Source organism: Coprinopsis cinerea (genome assembly GCF_000182895.1).
Source record: "Coprinopsis cinerea okayama7#130 chromosome 7 map unlocalized cont3.7, whole genome shotgun sequence".
NCBI lineage: Eukaryota > Fungi > Basidiomycota > Agaricomycetes > Agaricales > Psathyrellaceae > Coprinopsis > Coprinopsis cinerea.
In genome coordinates, this window is record NW_003307538.1 from 2,285,313 (window position 1) to 2,302,242 (window position 16,930).

Genomic DNA, 16,930 nt, shown 5'->3' on the forward strand with positions numbered 1-16,930 from the left:
AAAATTAGTACCTCACATCCGCTCACGCATACTGGAACCAGGGGACCTGAAATCCGCCTCATCGACCATACAACCCACGGGGCTTGCGACACATGTACCTCCCTAGCGCAAAGTCAAAGCCTTGGGGTTGAGTAGGCACTGGACGACGTGCGGTCTGAATCGGCCTACCATGATCCAGCTCATTTCCGAGCCTCGGTAACACTCCGTCTTTGTCAAAATCATTAAATCTGCGGAAATCGACGACATTGCATATCTATTATATTTCCCCGTTAGGGAGAGGCCACTGTGAGCATCAAGCACAGATAATGGCATCGTGATGCAATTAAGCGCTCAAGCTCGGCTCCTGTGGCCGAGAGACACGTGATGAATGGTTCACGTGTACCATCACGGACTTGGCCCTTGAAGGAGCCGTCCAAAGGCATTGTGCTTAGAGTGATATCGCGTTGTCGCCGTCGCCACAATGAGCACCGCGACGACCACAGAGGACTCATTTAACGCCAGCCACGCATGGCCCAGCGACGACCACCTTCAAATTCGACTGCCCGGGGGACAGGCGCCGACAATCGCATCAACGAGCTCCTCCAGTCCTCATTTAACATCGACGTCTCCGTTACCACCACGCTCGAGCACCGATTCTGAGGGTAGACCGCCATATTCGCCGCCGTGGAATGACTCAGTCTCCCTGGAACGTCGGGATACCCTGGCCACGATTCAAAGCGTGGACCCACCCAATTTGATGGAACCGGGGTTTGACGAGAGCGTACTGAGGCAACTGTGCGAGCTGGATGTAAGTCGTGGTCGAGAATTGAGCTATCTTTCTCTAACAATGTTGCCAAATAGTGCGGTGTTCCATTACTCTTGGATAGAATCAAACAAAGTGTTGTCTCGTGCAGGGTGCGTTTAAGAAGCAACTTGGTTTCGTTTACCGTTGTTCAAGCTCGCCGCAGGAGGCATCCATATTCTTCAAAAAGCGGGCTGCCATCGAAGAGGAATATGGCAAGACGCTACAGAAATTGGCGCGAACGACAGCAGAGGTGTACGCCTTAAACGATGGAAAGGCGGGGTGTGTGATATTGTCTCTGTCCCCTTGTCTTATTAACCCGCCTTTAGAACATTTGTCTCTGCTTGGATGACCACCATGAGGGTGCACGAGATGATGGCAGAGAATCGCCTGCGATTTGCTCAGCGATTGAACGAGATGAGCGAAGAACTTGCAACGTTGGTGAAGGAGGTTGACAAGAATCGGAAACAGGTTCGCATTCAGTCCTCTGCTACAGGATTTCTGACCGCGGTTTTCAACAGACGAAAGACCTTGCCTCAAGATATGAACGTGCCCTACACGAGTCAGAAGCTGCCACTGAAAAGTGCAAGAATCGCCTCGACTTCTCCTCAGAAGAACTGGAGCGCTTGTTGTTGCAGAAGGAGGGAGAGTCCTTCAAGGACACCGCAGTTAAGGCTCATAGTGGAGGCGTTGGAGGTAAACGGGCTATCGGAAAGGCAGTCGCTAAAGGCGGGCTTCTCTTGAAGGGCAAAAATCCAGGAAACGTGAGTGAATTTCATTATCACAAGGCCGATTCTAAACTATCATGCAGATTCAGCGCCAGGAAGACGATATCAGAGGAAGAGTCTCTGCGGCCTCGGACCAATACCGCAAAGCAGTGACAGATACCCAAGCAATGCGACAGGAGTACTTCAATCTCCAACTCCCTCGTATATTACGGGTAAAGTGGTCTTATCATATTGTTGATGCCAGGTGGCCTGATAGTATGCGATTCAGTCTTTAAAAGAATGCGCGGACGAGGTTGATCTCGGGACGCAATATCATCTGACACGCTATGCGTTTTTGTTTGAAAGCATTGTGTTAAGTGACGGGTCCACTCTTGTCCCTACAGCTGACGAGGGTACGTCATGGTCTTTTTGTCATCGGAACTGGCATGGATGATTGTGTGACCTTCAGGCGTCGGGCTCAAAGCGACAATTGAAACGATAGACAACCGGGGCGACTTTAGGACCTACATGCAGAACTATGTTTATGCACGCGGGGGTATGAGTGCAGCAAGACGACCAAAGCGTGATGGACCATCGCAAGACTATGTGCGTACATATTCCGATGGGAGTTCGTACCCCATTCATGCCTTTCATATAGATTCCGCCGGTGAATGTGTATGGAGGTCCAAATTACGCCGCTCAGAACAATGCACCAAATGGAATAGTTGGCTTACAAGACAAAGGTCGGCCTACATTTGGTGTCGATCTCGCCGAACAAATGGCGAGAGATAATGTAGAAGTGCCTCTCGTGGTCGTCAAATGTTGCCAGGCCATAGAGAAGTACGGGATCCGGTCACAAGGCATATATAGGGTCAGCGGAATGTCAAGCAAGGTCACAAACCTTAAACAGCGCTTAGACAAAGGTGCCTTTTTTATGACTCGCTGGCTTATCTTCGGAACCTGACGTTACATCTAATAGACTTGGATTCGGTCGATCTGGATGCTCCTGAATGGTCGGGAGATATCAACACTGTGGCCAGTGTTCTAAAGATGTGGCTGCGTGAATTGCCGGATCCACTCATGACGAACCACCTCCATCAAGGTTTCATAGACGCTGCCAGTACGTAGGCAAGTTCTTCATTGCGCTTGAGCCTTGTTAATGCCCTTCCCTAGAAATCGAGAACGATCGCCTTCGCCACATTCGACTTCATGAAAGAGTCAACGATCTTCCTGATCCCAACTACTCTACATTGAAATACTTCCTCGGCCACCTACAACGGTAAGTATACGGTCTCGTGCGCTTTCAATGCTAATTTTTCCTTCTTTCCACAGGATCACACAACACGCCGAAGAAAATTCGATGTCCGTACAGAACCTTGCAATTGTATTTGGGCCGACCCTCTTCGCTCAATTGCTACCCGGGCATGAAGGCGGTGCCATGGCAGATGCATCATTTCAAAACCAAGTCCGCATCCTCTCCTTCCTTTGATGGCATTGTCACTGACAAAGTTTGTTGTCACCAGGCTATCGAGACAATTCTTAACCATTATACAGATATCTTTATTGACGAATCTGAATCATAACGGATACCCTGGGCAACGTCTACGGTCTTTGAACTGGATTTGGATCTTCTATTTTACGCTCAAAACCCCACGGCGGATGGCTTGCTGGACAAGGACGCTTATTTGATTTGACTACCATAGTTAATAATACCTTTGGATCCTGTTTTTATATCGAATTTGCGAGATTTCGCCATGTACATTAAAGAATAATCTGAAAGTGTATTTTACCGCTAAACCAAATAAAGCAGACGGAAGTAGTTGAAATGCGAGTGGATAGTACAAACCCCCTAAACACGAAATGAGATTGGAAAATCGAAAAGCAGAGGTGTTGCTAGTTCACAAAGGTGGTGAATAGTCTTTCATCGAGAAACAATGGACCATGTCAGGTCTGAGCCTAGAACGAATTCAGTCTGAGAAGGGAAGATAATGCGGCGGAGGGTAGGGCAGCCACGACGCCATTCTTGGCAGAGGGCCAGTTCTTCTCGGGAGTCAGCCCTTCCTACTCCATTCACGTCCGTCGGAGACAAGTCGAGGAAGACCAGTTCACCGAACGAACTCAGAACTGTGGATAATCCGGTTAACAGCCGCTGAAATCAGGGGCACATCCGTAAGTTGTTGCATCATCGGACGAGGAGAGAATGTTCACTCACAATTCCGGTAAACGCATAGTGAAGTGTATGTCGGAGCGCCAGCTTCACCCGGAATGTATGGAGATGGGGCAGATACAGAGCGATATTCTTGAGTAACATTGGGCGAGCTGACATGGCTGATAAGTCGAGGTGACGAAGTGGAATTGAAGTGCATGCTATCCGGGGAAGGTTTTCCCGGTTAACGGAAGAGTCGTCACCGAAAAGAGCGAGCTGTTGAACAGGCCTTCCCGGAAGCAGTGACGCCGCAGCGTCGGCTGAACCACGGAAAGCGGTAAGGTTAGGAAGGGAGGAGTCGAGTATGTCCAGGCGGCTGTTCAAGTCGGGGATTTTGAGCTGCTGGAGCGATGGATGGCTGATTAGGAACTGGGATAGAATAGGTGTGTAGGGTTGAGCGCCTTTGGTGTAATCGGCGCCTAGAGAACAGGTGCGGAGGTGGGGCAACTGACATTTCCCGATGACTCGCTCGATGGCGTGGATGGGCTCGCGATGGCGTGGATCGATAAGGTTGGCGGGTCCGAGGAAGAGTTCGAGTGACTCGAGAAAGGTCAACGACTGCAGGACCTCCCCTAGTCGCTCGCAAAGGGTGATGAAATGGTGTGGAGCGGGCGGAGTTGCATCTGTTTGCCAGCGAATGTGGACGCGGCGGACTAGATCGAGGAGCTGGAGACGCTGGGAGATTGTCTCGCACCATCGAAGAGTCCTCCAAGGAGTAGGTGAGTGGGATGAAACGAGATCTTGGATATTGATGGAGGAGTATAAAATTCGCTCAGCGACCGCTTTGAAACGGGAAGAGGCAGCTGCTACATGCACGAGAGCAGGTGGTGCAAGTTCAACAAAGATTGCCCCCAGGATTTCGTTTGGGAGAACCAGGTCAGGATATCGGTCGACATCCATGGAGGCCATATTGGCAGGAGCAGAGCAGCAGGGCCGCCGTCAGATTACGCCAGAACCTCGTATCACAGACCGAGCCCATTTATGACGGCAAATAGTCGGTGAATCTTGATGAGGCAGTTTGTCGGTACGGAAGATCGACGGCGACTGTCGACAAGCGCCCCCCTTTGCTCTCCCAATTAGTGATGATTGGCGATAACAATCATTTCGAGACGACACACCTTGTGTTTCTTTCTGTTCCGAGGTTTCGAGTAACGCAATTGTGGATATCACAGAGCTGGTCGAGGACTTTCAAATTGAGCACTCCAGTGAGATGATGATGGTAACAGTCCAAGGTAGGTCTCCTCAGAGTTTGGGAAACCCTTCGATTGGCCAGAGACGCTGGCATGCGGATCAATCTTTCGATTTGCTTTTGGCAAATCCGTAATACAGACATTTCCTGTCACTTTCCGCGACTTGGGAGTAGGCCACTGCAGCGATAAGACTTCTGTACTTACGGTATCCATAGCGAGGGCCATTTGCGCAACATTACCATTCAACGTTCAACGCTGGACCACGGGGATGCTGAATGAGTAAAGCGATCAACAACACAAGCAATAAGTGGCAATTGGTTGAGAGGCAAGCATATGCCCATGACCAATCAGCAAGGCGACAAATGACAAATGACCAGACTTCGAATCTCTCACGTAGTATACGGGAGAAGATTGATGTACAGGGAATGCGATTAGATATTGTACAATACACCAGGATGTTACAAATGCCCAATGAAATAATGATAGTGAAGAGGAGAAAACAATGCAATGCAGGACGAGAAAGCGAAGAAAAGACAGGACGAGATCATGCGCCGAAACCGTAGAGGGTTCGCCCTGATCGCTTGAGGGCGTAGACGACGTCGAGTGCTGTCACAGTCTTGCGCTTGGCGTGCTCAGTGTATGTCACAGAGTCGCGGATGACCTGAGGAAGAGGTAAGGATAAAGTCGTGAAGGTGGCATGAAGAAAAACACGTACGTTTTCAAGGAAGATCTTGAGGACACCACGGGTCTCTTCGTAGATGAGACCAGAGATACGCTTGACACCACCTCGGCGGGCAAGACGACGAATAGCGGGCTTGGTGATACCTGAGGGCCGAATGTCAGCGAAAGCCAGAGTCTTGAAAACACGCTGTGTACACACCCTGAATGTTGTCACGGAGGATCTTGCGGTGACGCTTAGCACCACCCTTTCCGAGACCCTTGCCACCCTTTCCTCGGCCGGACATGTTGTGTGATTAAAAGTTGGTGGTGGTGGTGGTGAAAAAGAAGAAAGGTTGCGGTGGCTGGTGGCGGTAGACGGTAAAGTCGGATGAGGGGCTTCGACAAACAAGGCAGCCCGTTATATACAGGCGCGCTGTGGCTGTGTTGCATTTCCGTTTGTTGATCGACGCGGGCTTCGTTTGGGTGAGGCGCGTGATCACGTGGGGTACGCGCCCGCGTCGTATATATAAGCGCGGCGGTTTGGAGCGGCTGATCCCCCAACTCTTTCGCCTTCACCACCACCACCGCACACACTTTATTCATTCGCAATGGCCCGCACCAAGCAAACTGCCCGCAAGTCCACCGGTGGCAAGGCCCCCCGTAAGCAACTCGCTGCCAAGTCCTCTGCACGAAAGACCGCTGCTGTATGTTATGTTCTTGTTTCTTCCTCAAGCTTCGACTAACATTCCTTCCTCAGGCCGCAGCTGGTGGTGTCAAGAAGCCTCATCGTTTCAGGCCCGGAACTGTCGCCCTCCGTGAAATCAGGCGTTACCAAAAGTCCACTGAGCTCCTCATCCGCAAACTCCCCTTCCAACGACTCGTCCGTGAAATAGCCCAGGACTTCAAGGTGCATATTTATGACTCGATCTGACTTGCATCCCATTTGCTGACTCCGCTCTCCACAGACTGACCTCCGTTTCCAATCCTCTGCCGTCATGGCCCTTCAGGAAGCCGCCGAGGCATACCTCGTCTCCCTCTTTGAGGACACCAACTTGGCTGCCATCCACGCTAAGCGTGTGACCATCCAACCCAAGGATCTCGCTCTCGCCAGGCGGTTACGCGGCGAGCGATCATAGATTCTTTTTGCATGGACTCGCTTTTCGTTTCTCTCTCAAATTGCTTTCCTTTGTACCATCAGCTTTCGGGATCTCGTTTTATCATTAGTTTTTTGTTACTGTATTTCTATAGTCTATGTTACACCTACACATTACATAGCGGAATTGTGTATGCATTCCTAGCCTATGCTACATGAATCTATGCGGCTTAACACCAAATATTGCATTCCGTGAAGATCTTTTCCCTTTTTGATCATCCCCAGTGAGATTCCCCTCGTCCCAAACCATCCATCCATCCTCCGCGTGATCGTTATGGATGTCGCCGCGAAGATTTAAATTGCCTGGGATGGTTTGGGAGCGCTGCCCACTTTTTTCACTCAGGTCATCTCAGGACGAGGTCGCTAGTTCGAGGCAACTAGGTTCAGAGCAGAGCAGAGCTCTACTATAAGGCTGCACCAAGTAAGTACATGGGTATAAGAGCTTAATTACATACGAGAATAGAACCTGTGAACCAGGGCCGTATACTTCCAGAGTCAGTGAGTAATAAGTAATAACGGAAGACTTGTCGCACGCGACATGAGTCGTCAAATCGTTCTCTAGACACCGCCGTTGGCCTGAGCCATTTTAGAGCCAATAGTACACTTCACCTTGGCGCCCATCCATTGAAAAATGATCCCTTCGACTTGGTTTTTCAGGGAAGCTTTGCATTTTGGGCAGCTAGTCTTGTCGGCGGGGGGACTAAGCGCCTCCCGGACTTGGCTGCTCGACGTTCCTGCAACTAGTCATAATTAAGCAACAAACGGACCGGGGCAATAAAGAGAAAGTGCGAGGGGAAACCGACTCACCACTGCCTTTTCGCGAGAAAAGCCCTGTCGTGGCTACACATCCGGACCCGGAGGACAGCCTAGGGTTAAACCCCATGTGACCGTCCCAGGTTTCATCGCGGGTTAAACCCAACTGAACTTAGGCACTCCTAACCCTGGGTTATACCGACAGAGTATAGCCCAGGGTTGACCTCAGGGAGTGCCTAAGTTATCCTGAGTTTCCACCCCAGCTCCACGTCGGTTCGTTCGTTTTCGTGCTACTTCCTCAGGTTTCCGGTTCTTCCCTGCCTCCTTAGGGCCTTCCCCTCATCGATTCGCTTCTTTAAATAATAACAATTATATTGAAACTATCTAATACAACACTGCGGACCCCGACTATGGTACCGAGATGGGACTTGTGGAAAGATTGCGTGAGCGTTCGAGCGACTCCTTGAAGGGCAGGAACAAATGAGCCTGATGAATAAAAGTATGAAATGGACCGGCGTACCTATGCTCCATAGCGCAACTATCTCCATCCTCATGATCAATGGCAGCTGTGAGGGCAGCCATCAGCAACCGTCATTGCCATGGGGGTGAAAGGAAACTACTCACAAGACGGGGAGGGAGGACGAGTCACGACAGCGGCGAAAAGGCATCTGGCAAAGCGAAAGTCAGGACAAGCAGAACACGTGAATGCCAAAGGACCAACCATATACCAGAAATCCCATTGCCAACATATCGACGCACACCTGAGGGCCCGAAATGAGCACAACGGTCGAAAAAGGTGCCAGCAAACGTACCAAGCTTCCGGTAACTACCCGCTTTCGAATTCACCGCCAGTGATGCTGCGATAAACGCAGAGAGTTGCGGCGAATGGTGAGGCAGAAAGGACGTCCATCGAAAACCTGCGGTCTGGCGAACGTCCGTCCGGTTGACCCTAGAACGACGAGCTGGATTCAGGAGATGGTCCTGGACAAAGTCAATTAGCATAAATGATAAACATCACTGAAGGATCATAACATTTACGGCGCACTGCATAGCCCGGCGTGCTGAGTAACCACACCCTTGGTGCAGCACCGAGCAGCGACAGAGAAAGGAAAACACGAGTTAAAAGCAGGAAAGGTACTCACGACTTCCAAACACTAGGTGAACATGTCAGAACGCTTGCACAGATTCAGAGAGCAGGGGCAGATGGGAGCAAGCAAAAATTGGTGAGTAGAGCCTGCCTTCAACTGGGTTGTCGCTCAATTCTGATGCCTAGCCGAAGCCGAGGCAACATGGCATTGAGATGCAGAACCCAGTGTCGGGCAATGGTCTGCTCAACGTGCAGGGGAGCGTCGACGAGCGATGGCGATGGTTGTCAACAGAGACTCAGAGAGGCGCGGCAAAAATGTTGGTTCAAATTGTTGGTTGAAACTCCGCGACACGTGATCGTGAAACTCGCCCCTATTCATTTCCCAAATGCACCTCGAGCTTTGTGTACTATATGCAGAAAAGAGTTGTCGTTCTTTTTTTCAATGAAGATAACAAAATATGAGATTTAATCTACGATGTTTTAAGAAGTATACAGGAGCATTGGGTAGACTAAGATGGCATAGAGTAGAAGAATAGATTCACTAAAAACAAGCAAAATAATTATGAGGGCATGAAGGTACAACTACCAGTACCGTGTACGGGTGATTAGCAGATCAGCTACTATTTACCAAGGACGCGATGGGGCTGGTGGTAGGTGATAGGTTGAATGGTCCTCGTTAGGAGCTGCATCCCTCGCGTCCGTTTTCGTCGGTAAGTGTTTCCATCCTCCATGCTTGGGCAACGAACTTGCCCTTCCGACGGAACCAGCGGAAAGGAATGCAGCATGATCCATCGACGATCATCGCTGGCTCGTGGATGAAGTAGTCTGTGGTACCGCGTCGAATCATGGGAGTCGAGTCTTCGTGGGAGAGCTCATGAAGCCACCGAGCACCGTGGACAGCTTCGGAGACTCGCTTTCCGCAATCCTCTGGGTAGAACTGAAGATGAGGACGAACAAGGGGGTTTGCCATTTCCTGGGTATCACATTCAGACAGGTGGAAGAAAGAAATGAAACTTGGGAGATGCGCACCTGAGCTAAGATCTTGGACAAATTGTTGACATAGAACCGATTGCCCATCGCCCCTTGGTACGGTTTTGAGTCGATACCACAAAGGTCTTGCAGGGGATTCATTAATCCGTTTCATTGCTTTCACCGAAGGTACATCGTCGACTCCATTGACCCGCAGGAGCCATAAAAACAACTCCAGTTGCCGTTGGGAGAAGACGGACCGTGGCAGGTGCATTAGGAGATCGAGGGAGCAGGTCTAAATCGGAAATATGAGCAGGAACATCGAGCAATGAGGTCAGCGAGGACGTACCAACTTGTCTTGCCACGGAAACCACGACCGCGCTGTAGCCGGATCGCTCCTGTGCCCTCTAGCACGCTTTCGAGGTCCGTCTGGTTCACCTTCTTCGTCTTCGTCATATCCATACAGGAAATTGTCTGACAAGTCCTTTAGAAAGGTAATCGGTAAAAGGACGGAAGAAGGTACTTACCAGATTCATCCGAATCACTCTCGGAACTGTCCTCATCGGAATCAGTCCTCTCCGCCCACTCAAAGTCACTCAAGTCGGAATCCAATAGGTCCATTATTGTCTTGGTGGTCTCCGTGACAAGCTGTTGAAGGTGTTCCGACTCGATTTGAGTGTGTTCCTGGTGGATTCCGTAGTTGATACCAGTGGCAGGTGATCTGTCCCAATGGGCGTCGTGCTCGAGTTGAATACCTCGCAGCGACGGATGGTTGGGAGGGTAGGGTGGGAGAGGAGGGTTGTCGACAACATTTCCATGCAATGCGCTGACGATGTTTCGCAGGACATCGTCGGTAACTAGCTCGTCGCCGCCGATAGGNAAGGGATTCTGTGAGAAGTCTGTGACTCCTTCAGTCTGCTCAAGTTCGGCGTGTTGGACAGCCTTTTGGTGGCCTTGCGAGCGCTCATGGGCAGTGCTGTGACGGATATGGGGAGTGGTATAATTAGGGCATACTTTACAGGTATACACTGTGGAACCGTCGCTGCTGGTGGTGATTGTCCAGTCTGGATTCAACGAGTGTGAGCGCCGAGCTTCGCGTGACGTCACAGATACTCACGTTCAGGATTCAACGCACGAACCGATGCCGACATCAAAGGCGAAGGCTTGGATGTGTTTCTGTGGGATTTTTGGTTTGGACGGTGAACCCGAGGGCAAAAGGACGATGTATTGAGGGCAAAATGTGGAACTATAGACAGGGGTTGCAAATAGGGATGACCCCGGCTTAAAATTTGGCCGTACAGCCGGGGGTTGAAAATGCTCAACCATAGGTTGAAACTCCGGTTAAACCAAACTTATCTCCGCTGTGGATGTCCTGGGGCGATCTGTATGTCTGGGTGTGTACAACCCAGGCATATTCCAATTCAGCTCGTTCGTGCGGATCACAGTCGCTACTCAAAGGATGTAATTCGAGAGGTCGTGAAATGATGCGTTTGAAAGTGTCGTGTCGGAACGTATGGAGCACTAAAAGTTTCTTGAGGTATACGGCGCCTGTCCTGCAGGCGAGGTCGTCGGTCATAGCCGAGATGGGGTATAGCATGGAGTATTGCGAAGAGTGAACCGCGAGTTCGTGGATCCCGTGTTGCCCTGCTAGAGCGTAGATCTGGAGAGGGGAGGTTGAAGCGTGGTTGAGGAGGAGCTGGTAGAGGTGGCTACCTGGGAAGATGAGGTGCGTTGGGGTAATGCTGTATAATGACATTCGGTCGATGGCGGATAGGATTACTTCGAGGGGGTGGGTGTGGGCAGCGCAGGAGATGTCGTAGAGAGCGTGTGCTAGGACGTCGAAGACGGCTGATGATTCTGGGACGTCGATTGCTTGGTCTTCTTCTGAGGAGGACGTTGTTGTGTTTGGGGGAATGAGGGAATTGAAGGCGGTATGGGATAGCCTTTGCATCGCTGGGATGTTGAGGTAGAATAACACCGAGTCGCTGGTTTTGAAAACTATGTTATGAGGCTGGGAGTGGGATCCGGGGTAGAAGGAGGTGGAGACAGATATGGGCTCCGGGTTAGAGCAGGACGTATGATCCGAGTCCTCGTCACTGGACCAGGTGGGTGTGGGTGTAGGTGTAGGGAGATGGGCAGCCGCTGGAGGGTAGTTGAGGATTGCCTAGAGGAATACTCGTGTTAGAACGTCCAACAAGTTGAAAGTCTGCCCCATGGGCCTTCCTTACCATTGTGAGTGGTGAGTGGAAGAAAATCAAGAATCAATCTATGATTTCCGAGTTCCACAAGAGGGGAGCTCTTTTTATATCGACCTCCCCAGTACCGACATCATCTACGGCTCATCGACAACGTCAGTCGGTGGGTAAGCAGGACCCCCGAAAACCAGCTGAGAGGTCAGTTCTGGGAAATGGATTTGTTAACCGGATTTTATCTCGCAAAACCCCCCAGATTTTAACCGGGTTTTGCAGTGACCTCCGTGCCAAGCCAAAAATCGATACCCGGATTTTGGAACAGACCTCAAGTCACGAAAACTCGTCTGAATTCTCATATTTCGCTCGTATATCCATGTAACTACGTGCAAACACTATGGTATGATCAACCCTCGTCTTCATCTCCGTTGCTGTCCCCTTTCTTTGGCTGTTTCGCCACCAGTCCCTTCACGGCTTCAGCAGCGGTTGACACGAAGGGAATTGGACTCTTGCGAGTTAAGGACAAGGCGCTCGTATTGACGGTCCTGGGCGTCTTTTGACGGATAGCTGTTACCAGAATGTAGACCCAAGCCTACATATGGCTACAGGCTACAAAAAATGTACTCATTGATTCCAATTCATAGCCCAGTTTGGTGATTTACCGTCGCAAATCGTAGTCGATTGTGAGTCAAGATACTTCTACATGTTTTGAGTAGAAAATGGGCCCAAAATGGCAAGTAAATTCACGGTCGAGACCACCCAGGACCACCCAAGATCATCAGGTCGCGCGAGCCTGCCGTGCACCAATACCCGGATTTTGGAAGTGACCTCCTCAGAGAGTCGATGATACCCGGATTTAGGAACCGACCTCGACCTCGAAACCCCCCACAAAATACCCGGAAAATTTCTGACCTCCACCCCCAGACCCCCCCAATTTTAACCGGATCTGCACTGACCTCTCAGCTGGTTTTCGGGGGTCCTGGGTAAGCTTCCGCGTCCTATATGGGGATGGCGGATCCGGGACTGCGATATGCCATTTTAAGAAAGGAAGCGGACTCCTGCCAGAGAGGCTTTCGTGGAACCTTGGTGGATGATGTCAGGACGGTGTCACTGTTTGGGAAGAGGTGGCCTATCGAAGGCCTGGACCTAGATGGAGGTCTTGGGGCCACCTGAGCAAGTCCTCTGTGCTTTAGTGCCTTCTCTCTTCGAGCCTTCGAGGGAGATGTCGTCTGAGAAAGGCCGCTACATACCATCGGGTGGAAGCACTCGGCGTGACAGAGGCGTCTAAGTGCAAAAAGTATTCGGCTTGACTGAGGATCGAACTCGCCCCAGCCGAGAAACTGAATGACGTCACGCGTTGCCGGTTGAACTCCCTTCCCTACCCAACCGAACATGCAAAAAAAAAATGAGAAGAGGTTCATGCTGGAGGTAAGGTGGGTTGGGTCGCTCTATCATGGACGCACATGACGAGATAGGTGGGGATATTGGCGTCGACGTGGAGAGTCGAGTGCCAGGTGTTTGTGTTGGATTACGTCACGTGGGCCAAACAAAGCAACGGTATCATGAGCGAGAGGCTACGTCTTTTGAGTTGTTTTCGACCGACTGCGACGATGGTGGTGTCGCGCAAAAACCCAGTCGCTGCCCCGGCGGTGGCATCACGCTCAAACTCTTCACAACCCACACCGCGAAGACAGACCAAGGAACAGAACACAACGTCCAAACCCAGCCCGTCGCCGCAGAAACAACCGAGCCGGCGCACACGACGGCCACCAAAGAATGGCTCCTCTTTCTTCGACAAACTCTTCCTCTTCTCACTTTTTGCATTCACTCTATACGCTGCCGTCGTCTGCCCTCAGCATCTTCAAAGTCCGACACCCGATGCCCTCTCCACTCCTGTCACATGTCGCGCCCTCTACTCGTACCGGAAACACATCCTCGACCCTTATGTCCTTCCTCCCCTCAAAACCGCCTACAACTCTCCCGTCATCCAACAATACGCTAAACCCATAGTCGAAAAAACATACACAGTCGACAACGCAGTCCGGCCCAAGGTCGTCAAGTCGTACAGAACAGTCAAAGGCGTCCTCGTTCCTTGGTACACAAGAGCCTTTTTGCCGCGTTGGAACCAATATGTTGCCCCCAGGCTCGAAAAAGGTTGGAAGGAAGGTGTAGAGAAGCCACTGCGACCGTATTTCTACACCATCCATGTCCACTCCACAAAGGTCCAGCGAGAATTGCACGCGCATCTTCGCCGTGCTGAAGACGCAATTTTGCCCTATTGGAAAGCGGCCCAACCACACTTGGCTCGTGTCTACGCCATTCTTATCGACCTTTGGGTGAAAATACAGCCCTATGCCCGCACCGCCTTCGCTACAAGCCAGAAGGTCGCTGGCGAGGTTTGGGTCAAGGCAAAGCCTATCATTGCCACCTCGGCCGAACAAGCGCAGGTCTACGCAAAGTTGGGTGCGAAGGGTGCCATTGAGGCCAGGAGGAGATATGTTGACCCTCACATCCAAAAGATTTTGGAAAAGGTTGACGGAAACGCGAGTTCCTCTTCCTTTGTTTCAGCAGCCTCGACCAGCCCCGAAGCCACACCCCACCCCGACCCAACTTATCCTTCCGACGCGGAACCGACTCCCACTGAAGACGTCGAGGAAGTGGCTTCTTCAACTGTGATCCTCGAAGAAATCCCCAACACGGATGAAAGCACCCCTGTTCAAGTTGTCGTCGAGCCTGCATCCTCCTCTGCCGAGCAGGTTTCAGTCACTGTCGAGACGCCGGAGGCTTCTTCAGCCTCCCCGCCCGAGGCAACTCCCGAAGAGGATGTTGCTCAAGAAGAGCCGACCCTTGATGTTCCCGTCACCCCCGCTTCGGAGTCTCCTTCTCCCACTCCCACCGTCAACCCCGCAGTCGAGGAAGAATTGCGAGCGATCAGTGTCGCTCAGGAAAGCGCTGAGGCTGCTTTCACCCCCGGAACCCCGGATCCTGATGTCAATGTCCAGGAAGCCTTGGCTGCTCCCAGTGGGCCCGCCAAAGACCTCGAAGAAGAGATCAAGGAACGCCTGGCTGAAGAAACCGTTCCAGCTGGAGGAGTCGCTGCCAAGAGCACCCCCGATATCGAACTTGACGACTTCCTCTCCGAACTCGGTGTCGAATTCTCTGATTCGAACGAGTCGGAAACAGCCCCTAAGGTGGCTGCTGAGCAAGAAAACGCTACGCCGCCTCGTGAACCTACTCCGGAGGAGTCACTGGCCGCTATTGCTGCTAAACGCGCCGACATTGTTGGACGACATGTTGAATGGCAACGCAAGCTCGACGAGCTTGTTCCCATTCAGGCGAGGCGAGTGTACATCGAGATCGATGGTGTCAGGGAATGGGCTGTCTCAGAGTTGGGCGAGGCGTTTGCTGATCAGGATTTGAAGAAGCACAAGGCTCAACGTACGTTATTCCATCTTAAATGCGGGACATATGCTAACGGAAGGTGTGTTTTGACAGTCAAGAAAGTCGATGGACTTCCTGAATCCAGGTACCGACCTCTCCCCGACCAGCCCAGTGGTAACGGATTGGGCAATAAGGTGTTGGAAGGCCTTAACAAGCAAGGCGAGCGATTTGTCCGCGGTCTCGAGACCTATGTTGGAAGCTTGGAAGCTAGGAGGAATGCATGGGTTCGACCTGTGAGTTCACTTGCTTTCAATGATTGAAAACGCTGTTATTAACATCCATTTAGGTTTCCGGAGAGGAGACTCCCGAACAGCAAAAGAAGCGTCAGCAAACCATGGATTCGGAAACTAACAAGTGGACTGCGGTCGTTGACAAGGTCGAGGCCAAGTTTGAGAAGATGGTTACCGATGTGCAGGGAGAGGTCCATACATGGTATTTGGGCGTGCGAGGACGTGAAGCCGAGATTGTGAGTTTATCTTCTCCAGTAGAAAGGTGGCGATACTGATGTCTCGATGATGATAGATTGAGGAGGCTGCTGAATCGATCAAGAAGTTGGCCGAACGTGCTCAAGCTGATATTGCTATGGATTATGCATGGTTGGAGGATGTCTCGACCAAGGATTGGGCTAAATACCATGAATTGATGACTAGTGCGTCGTCTACCTTGCTTTCTTTCCGTCACCTGTGGCTGATCTTTTCCATTTTGAAACAGCTTATGAAGACTTCCAACAAACCGCCCTCGCGATTCAAAACGGCACCTACGTCCCATCTGACATCTTTACTCCCGACACTTCGCTCCAAGAAGCCAGTCTCGCACCCAACTATGACCCGCTCATCTACGCGCTCAACAACCTCCAAGCTGAATTCGACGATATCGTTACCGGCTTCAGGTTGGCTGTTTCCAAAGTGAAGAAGAGGGCTGCGAATGTCTTGTCGGACTCGCCTTCCATTTCGGAGGACGAAGGACCTGATGGGTACTTTGCTGTTAAGCATGAGAAGGGTGAGAGGGTGGATGATATGAGGGAGTATTTGAAGGAGAAGGAGAGGCAGCAGTTGAAGGAGCAGGTGCGATCTGGAGAGCAGCCGCAGGTTTCGATTTTGCCTATTGGTGGTGGTGGATCGGGTGCGGGTGTGGGAGTTGGAGATGACTCGAGGGTGGTGGTTGGGAAGGATCCCAAAGTTGTTGCGGAGGCGTTGAAGGATCAACCTGTTGTGCACCGTGAGGAACTGTAATAGTGGACTGATTGTTCGTCGTGGGTTTATTTATTTGATTAAACTATGTACATATTTGATTCTCTCGAGGTAGTTTGTAGGTAGAGCTCTTGATGATCACGTACGTTGCCTAACGTGGGCTGGCGGGTTGTCCGAGCCACTACATACATATTTACTGCATGCGTTCTTTACACGATAGACTTTATTATCATCCTTGTTTTTTTCCGTGGCTGTTGTAGTTATGTTACTCTCGAGTCTGTGACGCTATTTTTTGTTCTACTTATTGTCGGAAAATTCTAATCGGTCCCGTGCAACTGGAGTGTGAATTTATGCTGCGCAATTTTGATCAGACGGTGCGTCGTGGTTAGTGGAGATTGGGTAAATTTGTACAAGTACAGTGGTATCATAAAAAAGAGCATATAAGAGAAATGGTGTAATCGGAAAAGTGCATGTGGTATGTGTGAAAAGGTCCCAGAGCCATCATAGTATATACATGAGGAATCGACATTGCGTGGAAGGGTACCACGAGAAGAAAGCGAAAAGCTAGAAGAGGCAAGTGGGGACTGTGTCCGTGAAAGGCACT

The 16,930-nt window shown here is 50.9% G+C and overlaps 7 protein-coding genes across 7 annotated transcripts; 3 read left to right on the forward strand and 4 right to left on the reverse strand.

Moving 5' to 3' along the window:
* Positions 1 to 460: 460 nt before the first annotated feature.
* On the forward strand, positions 461 to 2,977 carry CC1G_05763 (GTPase activating protein; the record flags this gene model as incomplete). Its single annotated transcript, XM_001831640.2, has 12 exons — positions 461 to 787; positions 841 to 894; positions 948 to 1,063; positions 1,111 to 1,252; positions 1,303 to 1,545; positions 1,593 to 1,721; positions 1,778 to 1,901; positions 1,958 to 2,094; positions 2,147 to 2,411; positions 2,468 to 2,608; positions 2,662 to 2,767; positions 2,821 to 2,977. 12 exons carry the CDS (start codon positions 461 to 463, stop codon positions 2,975 to 2,977), a joined length of 1,941 nt encoding a protein of 646 aa, XP_001831692.2.
* A 177-nt stretch (positions 2,978 to 3,154) lies between these two features.
* CC1G_05764 (hypothetical protein) lies at positions 3,155 to 4,916 on the reverse strand. The gene is made up of 3 exons (XM_001831641.2): positions 4,813 to 4,916; positions 3,701 to 4,756; positions 3,155 to 3,637 (listed from the first exon to the last, which is right to left on the reverse strand). The coding sequence occupies exons 2-3, from the start codon at positions 4,601 to 4,603 to the stop codon at positions 3,410 to 3,412; spliced, it is 1,131 nt and encodes a 376-aa protein (XP_001831693.2). The 5' UTR covers positions 4,604 to 4,756; positions 4,813 to 4,916; the 3' UTR covers positions 3,155 to 3,409.
* A 331-nt stretch (positions 4,917 to 5,247) lies between these two features.
* On the reverse strand, positions 5,248 to 5,888 carry CC1G_05765 (histone H4). Its single transcript, XM_001831642.2, has 3 exons — positions 5,765 to 5,888; positions 5,600 to 5,709; positions 5,248 to 5,545 (listed from the first exon to the last, which is right to left on the reverse strand). The coding sequence occupies exons 1-3, from the start codon at positions 5,847 to 5,849 to the stop codon at positions 5,429 to 5,431; spliced, it is 312 nt and encodes a 103-aa protein (XP_001831694.1). The 5' UTR covers positions 5,850 to 5,888; the 3' UTR covers positions 5,248 to 5,428.
* Positions 5,889 to 6,129: 241 nt separating this feature from the next.
* On the forward strand, positions 6,130 to 6,878 carry CC1G_05766 (histone H3). The gene is made up of 3 exons (XM_001831643.2): positions 6,130 to 6,248; positions 6,302 to 6,451; positions 6,510 to 6,878. The coding sequence occupies exons 1-3, from the start codon at positions 6,153 to 6,155 to the stop codon at positions 6,678 to 6,680; spliced, it is 417 nt and encodes a 138-aa protein (XP_001831695.1). The 5' UTR covers positions 6,130 to 6,152; the 3' UTR covers positions 6,681 to 6,878.
* Positions 6,879 to 9,213: 2,335 nt separating this feature from the next.
* On the reverse strand, positions 9,214 to 10,657 carry CC1G_05768 (hypothetical protein; the record flags this gene model as incomplete). Its single annotated transcript, XM_001831645.2, has 7 exons — positions 9,214 to 9,510; positions 9,567 to 9,578; positions 9,628 to 9,801; positions 9,856 to 9,980; positions 10,034 to 10,367; positions 10,521 to 10,570; positions 10,624 to 10,657. 7 exons carry the CDS (start codon positions 10,655 to 10,657, stop codon positions 9,214 to 9,216), a joined length of 1,026 nt encoding a protein of 341 aa, XP_001831697.2.
* A 167-nt stretch (positions 10,658 to 10,824) lies between these two features.
* On the reverse strand, positions 10,825 to 11,737 carry CC1G_14888 (hypothetical protein; the record flags this gene model as incomplete). Its single annotated transcript, XM_002910865.1, has 2 exons — positions 10,825 to 11,670; positions 11,702 to 11,737. The coding sequence occupies 2 exons, from the start codon at positions 11,735 to 11,737 to the stop codon at positions 10,825 to 10,827; spliced, it is 882 nt and encodes a 293-aa protein (XP_002910911.1).
* Positions 11,738 to 13,300: 1,563 nt separating this feature from the next.
* On the forward strand, positions 13,301 to 16,666 carry CC1G_12218 (hypothetical protein). The gene is made up of 5 exons (XM_001831646.2): positions 13,301 to 15,133; positions 15,191 to 15,369; positions 15,423 to 15,602; positions 15,659 to 15,785; positions 15,848 to 16,666. Exons 1-5 carry the CDS (start codon positions 13,306 to 13,308, stop codon positions 16,366 to 16,368), a joined length of 2,835 nt encoding a protein of 944 aa, XP_001831698.1. The 5' UTR covers positions 13,301 to 13,305; the 3' UTR covers positions 16,369 to 16,666.
* Positions 16,667 to 16,930: the final 264 nt, after the last annotated feature.

Excerpts from the sequence above, each read along its gene's own strand:
- CC1G_05764 (XM_001831641.2), bottom strand. The coding sequence starts at position 4,603 with ATGGCCTCCATGGATGTCGACCGATATCCTGACCTGGTTCTCCCAAAC. Across the intron at positions 3,638-3,700 it reads ACTATGCGTTTACCGGAATT|CGGCTGTTAACCGGATTATC; the intron begins GTGAGTGAACAT and ends CCCTGATTTCAG.
- CC1G_05765 (XM_001831642.2), bottom strand. The coding sequence starts at position 5,849 with ATGTCCGGCCGAGGAAAGGGTGGCAAGGGTCTCGGAAAGGGTGGTGCT. Across the intron at positions 5,710-5,764 it reads CCTCCGTGACAACATTCAGG|GTATCACCAAGCCCGCTATT; the intron begins GTGTGTACACAG and ends TTCGGCCCTCAG. Across the intron at positions 5,546-5,599 it reads TCAAGATCTTCCTTGAAAAC|GTCATCCGCGACTCTGTGAC; the intron begins GTACGTGTTTTT and ends CCTCTTCCTCAG.
- CC1G_05766 (XM_001831643.2), top strand. The coding sequence starts at position 6,153 with ATGGCCCGCACCAAGCAAACTGCCCGCAAGTCCACCGGTGGCAAGGCC. Across the intron at positions 6,249-6,301 it reads CTGCACGAAAGACCGCTGCT|GCCGCAGCTGGTGGTGTCAA; the intron begins GTATGTTATGTT and ends TTCCTTCCTCAG. Across the intron at positions 6,452-6,509 it reads AAATAGCCCAGGACTTCAAG|ACTGACCTCCGTTTCCAATC; the intron begins GTGCATATTTAT and ends CGCTCTCCACAG.
- CC1G_12218 (XM_001831646.2), top strand. The coding sequence starts at position 13,306 with ATGGTGGTGTCGCGCAAAAACCCAGTCGCTGCCCCGGCGGTGGCATCA. Across the intron at positions 15,134-15,190 it reads GAAGAAGCACAAGGCTCAAC|TCAAGAAAGTCGATGGACTT; the intron begins GTACGTTATTCC and ends GTGTTTTGACAG. Across the intron at positions 15,603-15,658 it reads GAGGACGTGAAGCCGAGATT|ATTGAGGAGGCTGCTGAATC; the intron begins GTGAGTTTATCT and ends CGATGATGATAG.